Below are 8,936 nucleotides of genomic sequence, written 5' to 3' on the forward strand. Positions count from 1 at the left end.
GATGAGAATGAATGGATGGATAGATGTGATGAGAATGAAAGGTGAATAGATGTGATGAGAAGTAATGTGAATCTGATAGATGGAAATGAATGAAAGGATAGATGTGGGTGTATATGTGATAAGTATGGATGTGGATGTATGTGGGAGAATATATATGGATGTAAATGTGATGAATATGAACGAGAATTGAATGAGAATTAAAGCGATGAGATGTGATGAATATGAACGAGAATTGAAGCGTTGAGATGTGATGAAAATTGGATAGATATGAATAATATAGGATGTGAATGAATGATAAGGAATGTGAATGGATGTGATGTGATGTGATGTGAATGGATGTGATGTGATGTGAATCGGATGTGAATGAATGATATCGGATGTGAATGAATGATAAGGGATGTGAATGGATGTGATGTGATGTGAATCGGGATGTGAATGAAGGGTGGTGAACGTTCTGATTGTTGCCAATGATGCCATAGGTACACCGATGAAGGAAGGAATTGGAAATTAGGATTCAACTGGATAATTAGAGGATTATGATCAGTAACACTATGGTTTCATTAAATGATTGTTTTAAAGATTTTTGAATCTGTGAAAAAGGCAAGTTCATATTGGGTGTGTAAGTGGTGTGACTAGTTTTATGTTTGCATGATTATCCGGTTGGGGGGGGCCTGGGAACTCTTTTCCCTAGTACCCGGGACAAAACCTAACCAAATTCCTAATTAGATCCCATCACTACAGTGGTTGGGCGGCTCGGGGGGGTCACTCATATAAATATGTAAGTATCATGTGGGTTCAACAGAAGGACATTTTAAATATTTAAAACTTACAGAAATATATTTACAGAGAGGATTTATTTATTGTATTTTGAAAAAAAATTACAGATTTTAATAGGAAAGGATATATTATATTCACTCAAAAATTCACAGATAAGGGACTTTTTAAATAGGCCTTGAACGCACGTGATATAGAGGATTTACATATAGTGACCCCCCCGAGTTGGGCGGTTGGCTAACCCATGGGACTGGATGGGGTTAGGCTGGACTGATGGATCCGTAAATCGAGACTCAATTTCTGTATGGTACGATAGATGAGATAAATCCTGGATGAAAATTGTTCTATGGAAAAGAATCAACGGATGTGCCTCTCAATGAGGAAAAAAGCGTTGGTCTCTATGATCCAAGTACAAAATCTTTTCCCTGATCTGATTATGGGACTTATGGATTCAGTCAGATCAATTCAGTTAGTTCAGGCTTTTGACTACGTTAGAGAAAAGTTATCCTGGAGGAATCGCGCGTGCTTTTCGCGCAAGGGAAGTTTTTTCGAGTTCGGTTTTGGAAGAACCGATGGATTAGTCTCTTGTCTGGATATCCGTGGTGGGCGAGACCCCGAGTGTGAGTGCTACTTCCGCTCTGCTAGCACCCCCAAATTCGTTGCACAGTGGGGTCAGGGATCTTATAGTGAGTATGTGTGTGCGTATGTGTGTGTGTGTGTGTGTGTGTATGTAAATATATATATATCTAATAAATTAATTAATACATATATATATATATAATATAAATAAATATATGTCTATACAATAAATATTTAATTACTAAAAATAAATTAATACATGTATAAACACACACACACACACACATATATACATGTATACACACACACACACACACACACACACACACACACACATATATATATATATATATATGTATATGTATATATACATATGTATATACATATACATATACATATACATATATGTATATGTATATATATATACATACATACGTACATACATACATATATATGTATGTATGTATGTATGTATACATACATACATACATACATATATATATATATATACATACATACATACATACATGCATATATATATATATATATATATATGCATGTATATATGTGTGTGTGTGTGTGTGTGTGTGTGTGTGTGTACACACACACACACACACACATATATATATATATACATATATACATATATATACATATATATGTATATATATGCATATATACACATATATACATATATATATATATATGTATGTATATATATATATATATGTATGTATACACATATGTATATATATATACATACATATATGTATATACATATATATATGTGTATGTATACACACACACACACACACACACACACACATATACATTGTCCATGCCACATTGTCCCACATTGTCTATGCCCTTTTTTTTTTTTGAAACAAAAGCACTTATATTAATCGATTTGCAATCCATGGCTTTTTTTGCTCATTCTTGTTGACATAGCAATGTGTGAGGGTACAACATGAGTAGAGCAAGGGGGAGAGCATGCACATTAGAAGGGAAGAAATACTAAAGGTTAATTTGTATGGTTACTTGTAAAAGGTGAAGTTAATTAATCAAAAAGGTAGTACATGGAAAGCACGAGGCACATAGAGTAGTGTGGACGTTTATCGACACATGGATAGCACAAGGGTGTATGTATCTTGTGGATGAGGACTCCGTGAGAGCTATACAATCATGTAATCCTTGGCTGATTTTAAGAGCTTGATCAACGAAAACCAACCTTTAGATTTGTCTTATCGTTGTGGCCATTTACTTGTTACTAGTGCTTGATTAGTATCCTTATTAATCATGGAGTTACTTTTATACTTTGAACCACCTTAGCTTAGTGAATTTTAACTTGGTATTAGAGCCTGTAAGGCTAGGTCTTTAGGAGGTGATTGATTGGGGGGATTAATAAATTTTAAACTAATTTAAGATCTTAAAATGGTTTGATATTGTTCCTCTATAGGACCTCTAGTGGAGGCCTCTTAAGGACTTTCTTGAGAAAGAGTCATAAAGAGAGGTGCCCATAGTTGGTAGCTCAAAGGCTTCATAGGAGTAAGGTCTCTAGATCAACATAGCAATCAATGCTTCATCCAACTGCACATTCAGCACTGTAGCATGTTTGTTAGCTCTCACCTTCACTTATGCATGCGTGTCTTCTACAACATCGAGTGCCCCACAGCCGCACGTACCTGCAACAGCAAGTCAATCCTGCATAGCATCCCATTCTCTTCAATAGGTAGCAATCATCTACATGGCGTGCAGCACTAGTGTGTGGTGGAAGTCCAAAATCACTGGCACATGTAAACATCTACAACACCACAGACCGAGAGAGAGACAGAGAGAGAGAGAGAGAGAGAGAGAAGCATCAGAGGGGCAAGCAGTTTGTTCTTGAGAGAAGAGGAGGCCAGATGCCATCTCCATATCTATGGGCTCAACGACCTTGGTTGCATTCATCACCAAAGGTGGCATCAACTCATTTTACATCATCTTGTCATGCTAGGGATTTTGGGATCATATCTGATCAAGGGGGAGTAAAGCTCCTGAAATTAATGTCTTTGTGTGACTCTGGTACCCTACCTAAATTTTCATTTTGAAAACAATGTTACATTTGTAAATGTCGCCAATATGAGCAGGCAGAGAATCGATCATGAGTCATAAAAGGATATAACCTTTGATGTAACACGGCCAAATGAGCACCCGTGGAATGAGAGTGTGTATGTGAGAGCAAAGAAAGAGCTCTCGAAAAATTAAAAGGATATAACCTTTGATGTAACATGGCCAAATGAGCACACATGGAATGAGAGAGTGTGTGAGATTAAAAAAAAGAGCTCTCAAAAAATTCCAGGAACACAACCAATGAATCGTTCACAAACAAGAAGACCAAGTTCAAAACCTCTAAGTTTGAAAAGCGAAGAACAAGCCCATAAACCTAGCAATCAAAGGCTACTAAAGGAAGTAAAGAGAAAAAGGGCATAATTCTCGCCCTTGGTTGTAACCATATCCTCTTGTGTGTAAAGTGTCAAGTCAAAGCCAACATTGTAGCCTACATACGGTAAGCTGGGACTAACCACTCCAACATGTTTATGACTAGTACCGTAGGTCCAGTGTAGCATGTTAGGTAATAGACCCTCATCACATTGAGGGGGAGTGTTGAAACAGCCATGTGTGAGGGTACTAAGGTAAAGTACAGTGGTCAAAAAGGTAGCACATGGAAAGCATAAGGAGACACATGGAGTGTAGTCATTTATTGACACATGATGGCACAAGGGTGCATGTATCTTGTGGATGAGGGCTCCGTGAGAGCTATAAAATCATGTAATCCTTGGCTCATTTTACGAGATTGATTAGTGAAAACCAATGCCTAGATTTTGCTTATTATTGTGTCCATCTAGTTGTTAGTAGTGCTTGATTAGTATCCTAATTAATGATGGAGTTATTATTTTGTACGTTGAACCACCTGAGCTTTTTGAATTTTAACTATTCTCTATTGGTTCGAATTCCTTATATTGAACTTGCTAGATCTGTTTCAAGCAACTTCCTAGCCTCTTAAACTTATCTACCACTTATAGGCACAACTTCCTAGTGATAAACTCAATTCTATCCCTTAATCTTATGGTGGAATTATCCTCAGCATATGGAGGTCCCCTTTTGCCTATCTTTTACTTCTTCATTGAAGTTTGGAGGCTTTAGATCCTTATGTACACCACTAGATGCCACTACTAGCTATGGAGCTTCTTCACTAAGTCTATGAACTTAGAATGAAGTTTTAGGGATTTGGGAAGGTTGAGATTGAGCTACACTATGAGACTCATCAATTTGTTAACAGCCTCAATTTACAACTTGAAATAAATGTTGACTTCTTATGCGATGACAGTTCTATTGTTATATGCCTCCAGCTTCTTCTTCACACGGGAGACCATATAATCTTTATCATTTTCTTTATGGTTTAAGATAGATCCATTCTTGTGAAACGTCCATGTCTTGACCTCAGTTCCCCATTTCCCTTTACTCTACTTGTGTTTTTTGTTCATTTATTCTTTATTCCTACTAGTAGTGGACTTAGTTGTATTTTCAGGTTCTATTTATAATGTTAAATATAAAAACAAACGTCTGTACTTCCTTCAAATTTTAGCTTGGTAGGTCAAATTTTGGAATCTGAACTATGCTTCCTCTTCCAAGCAAGCAAACACTCAAAAGATTATTAGGGGTTTGACTTAAAAAAGAGCAAACACTCATTTTATGAGGCATCACATAGTGAGTGCCTCATGTGCCTTCTTTGTCTTGGGCATGCACCATTAATCAACATGGGCATTCACTGGAAATTTGAGACCAACTAATGTCTCACCACCTCAAATTCTCTTGCGCAGTCCCTGTGCCTGGACCCTGCGGCACACAAAATGGGAGCACATAAACTTTGGCCACCGCAACAGCCTCTGAAATGGATGGGAACAAATTTAAAAAAAGTGGCACAAATTATTGCTTCCAAATCAAACAGAGTACCGAGAGAGGTCTTCTCTCTAGGAAAGAGTCCTAGATTGTGTCATGTAAATGTCATAAAGCTAAAGCTGGTAAGTTTCAAACATGAAAGAATTACAGCTCATACCCCTTATAGGCTGAGTCCTCTTAAAAGGAAAACAAAAATTCTCAATGGAAAATTCTACCTCAATCTCAAATCCATGTTCATTACATACATAGGCCTAAGTAGACCTCACTTTGTGATGAAAAGTACTTCAAACACTACATTATAAGCTGGTTCTTTTGGCATCTTCCAAACAGCATGCAGGAAAGGAGTTTCAAACCAAGAAAATTAAAAGCTTACACACCCATATTCTCTGAAGCGCCTTTTGGTGCAATGCCCACTAAACTTGTTCAGCCACTCATGAAAATCCCTGCTCGAGGATGCTTAGAAAGCTGTAATTGTCCAAACTCAAACTTTAATAAGTCCACATTAGCACTTTCCTTTCGGTACCATGGATCACTGCTGTAATAGAAAAGACGGGGGCCCATTGGCAGAGTGCTGCCCTCGTGCCCTACTACCCACCACTCCAGGTGCAAAGTACATTATGCAACTTGCCTATCAAAGTCGCCCTTTGATGTTGAATAGGCACAATCAGGCACACCACACATCCGGCAGAGGTGGCAGCTAAGACATCACAGACATAAAAACATGCATACATAATCAAAAATGGCAGAGAGAGAGAGAGAGAGAGAGAGAGAGAGAGAGATGATGGATCAAAAGGTATAATGAATGTATACCATCATCAAATTTTAGTAAACTCTTTCAAGCAACCTCAAGAGAGAAGCTTAAGCCCAATGAGCTTGCTTCTTCATAGTTTTCAGGATATCAATGAAGCCAAGATTACTATTGTCAAGCAAAACTGTAACTGGCAGCCTCAATCAGTCATACGTAACTGGCTGACAGACTATAGATCAATCAATCCACCTGAATTCGTACACTGCATGTGATTATCCTCCAAAGTGTCAAACTTCATGTACTGTGAGTGCTCTCTACTGATTACTGATGTTTGGATCTTGTTGCATACATATGAAACGTGTAGCAAGAATCAACTGACACATACAGAATGGGATCGATTGGAATGTAAAAAGTGAAAAGAACCTCTTTGTATCAAAAAGCGACTTTGTGCTCCTCTATTTCTTCCAAGAAGTCCTCTTCTGACCGAAGTTGGCCACACACATTACACTCCATGACTGATGATACACTTACAGTGGGTGGCAAAGGGGCCAAGGTTCCACCACAGCTTTCATTAGGGCACAAGTACTTGACAAAGAACATCTCATGAGGGAAGCTTCCTTGCGTGTCTCCATCTGCATCCATTACCTCCTCATCTGTATTCCCCATGTCTTCATCTCCTTCAGAACCCTCTCCTTCAACAGAGATGGCATCAGGTTGTTCCGCAATGTCTTCATCACTCCAGTTTTCCTCTATTTTGCACCGCTCACAATTGCACACAAAGCCATACTCGTCTTTCAATTTTTTCTGCCTCTCTGCAAATGGCCAGTTGACAGGAAAATAGCTGATGCAAACTTCAGCACCTTCAGTAATCTCATGAAGAGACCTTATGATGATGTCTGTGTTGCCAATACCAGGCTTGTCAATATAATCAAACCTGTACTGTCCATGAAATGTGTGAGCAGATGAGTATCTGTGCCCAACTGTTTTCTACTACATCCAAAAAACTAAACATTATCTGGCAGCACATGCAAGGCTCATCCAAAATGCCATGTCGATGGTGAAATTTAGCATAAGTTCAAGATAAGTTGCTCCGCCCCCCTACCATCTAGCATTGCTGGATCCCAAATATGCACATGCCAGCCCATGTAAAGCAAAGCAGCACCTGCTGTCAATTTTTTCACTAATGCTACCTGGTAAGGGTGGTGTGTGTATCCCCTTAATAAACTACAGAAGCAAGGCCCACATGATACATTTGTTAATCAGAATATTGCATGGCACATACAAAAGAATGCACTTCATGCCACGCTCATCTTTACTGGCATAATAAGTCAAGGCTTGAAAACATAGTTATTGGATTGCAATGTGTATATTCAGCACACGAGGTCATTGCAAGTGTATGATGCCATGTTACAATGACTCATTATTAAATCAAACTCTATGCAAGTGCTCTTGGGCAAACTTTGGGGAGTTACACATTAGCCCCCCACTGCACCCATAGTTCATGACTGCCTATTGTACATGGACAAGTCCGATCCGGAGTGGGCAGGGGATGATGGAGTGTCATGGAAAAGAAATGCATGTCACCATATGTGTGGACTTTTGATTATTAATTATGCAACTTTGGCTTGAAGAGGAGAAGGAGATGGGCATACCTGCATGCATTGGGCAGGCAATTATGGTTGAGGAATGAAGCTTGGGCATAGATAGCATAAGCCCTGACCTTTCTTTCACCAGGGTTGGATGTGAAGGTACTCAAACCGAATGCATTCCTCTGATCCTTGGCCAAAAGAGACGCCACAAACTCTGCAGACCAGGAGGGCAGCCCTTGGCATTCCAACTGCGAGGATCGGATGACCTCCGATACGAATGTGTGCACCAGATGCACCCTGTCATTCACTGACCCTTCTCCTTCAAGCAAGACCAGCTGCTCGAAGGATTGAGGGGCAATCACTGCGAGGTTATAAGCTGCCATGAGAAAGCGAGCCTGGGTTTGGGAGTCGTAATCAAGGGTGCAGAAGACAAGGAGGGAGAGGGCTTTGCACACAAAGGGGGTGTGGGAGGAGGTAGATGCAGCCATGGCGCAGGAGGGGCAACAAAAGAAGGCAACCTGGCAGGAAGGGCAGTGAGAGGCGTTAGGGTTAGGTTCGGTGCTAGGGTTAGGGCCAGGGCGAGCGCAGTGGAAGCAGAATGTGTTGGAAGATGCACTCTGAGCGTCCAAGTAGAGCAGAAGGGGACTTTCCTGTAGCAAAACCTGGCCCGGCAGTAAGGCCTGCGAGGCAACCAGTGCACGCCCTCGTGAAGGCAAGTGGGCTAGCTTGAGCGGCGAGCTGCTGGCCGTCGCCATAGCAGAAGAAGAAAAAAATCAGACGCTCAGAGTTACTCAGCTTTCGTTCCTTTCTCCAGACCTCTGCACCAAAGCCCTAGTTCAAACAAGGCCAAAATTTCAATTGAAGTCTTAGTCCTGAGAGGAATGCACATTGCATACCAAGAGCATCATTCATTTGATATGCATGTGCACCAAGGCATTGCCCAACAACCCTTCCATTACATGCCTAAGACGTTGACCATGTCTAGCCTCAAATTGTATAACCATTAAAAAAAGTGCACTTTTCCTTGACCTCCTCCTATTGAGCACATTGTGCAAATTGCAGACTAAGCACTACATCGAGTGGGTAGACCTATCTGCAAAGGGGTAAAACTACACATGTTATCTACTAATAACAGCCAATAAAATGAGTACAAATATGCGGGTTGGGGCCTACTTGTCTACCACGGGAAAAAACATGCGCATGTGTATACATAGGAAGAAAACACACACATACACACACACACACACACACACACATTATATAAGCTTTGGTCGAAAAAAAATCTTTGTTTTGGATATCAACTTTTC

At 39.9% G+C, this 8,936-nt stretch overlaps 1 protein-coding gene across 2 annotated transcripts; it reads right to left on the reverse strand.

The window, feature by feature from the left end:
• Window positions 1–5,400: 5,400 nt before the first annotated feature.
• Window positions 5,401–8,526, reverse strand: ASHR2 (ASH1-related protein 2). Of its 2 annotated transcripts, XR_015265063.1 has the most exons (3): window positions 7,693–8,526; window positions 6,103–6,974; window positions 5,401–5,989 (listed from the first exon to the last, which is right to left on the reverse strand). XR_015265063.1 is itself a non-coding variant. In XM_086792626.1 (2 exons), the coding sequence occupies exons 1-2, from the start codon at window positions 8,382–8,384 to the stop codon at window positions 6,473–6,475; spliced, it is 1,194 nt and encodes a 397-aa protein (XP_086648752.1). In that variant the 5' UTR covers window positions 8,385–8,526; the 3' UTR covers window positions 6,072–6,472. The 2 variants fall into 2 exon arrangements, 1 of the variants encoding a protein (XP_086648752.1); XM_086792626.1 differs by lacking the exon at window positions 5,401–5,989 and having other exon boundaries at window positions 6,072–6,974.
• Between the last annotated feature and the right edge of the window lie 410 nt (window positions 8,527–8,936).

The sequence above is a fragment of the Cibotium barometz genome, chromosome 58 (assembly GCF_041138505.1).
Source record: "Cibotium barometz isolate CiBa-2024 chromosome 58, ASM4113850v1, whole genome shotgun sequence".
Taxonomy (NCBI): Eukaryota; Viridiplantae; Streptophyta; class Polypodiopsida; order Cyatheales; family Cibotiaceae; genus Cibotium; species Cibotium barometz.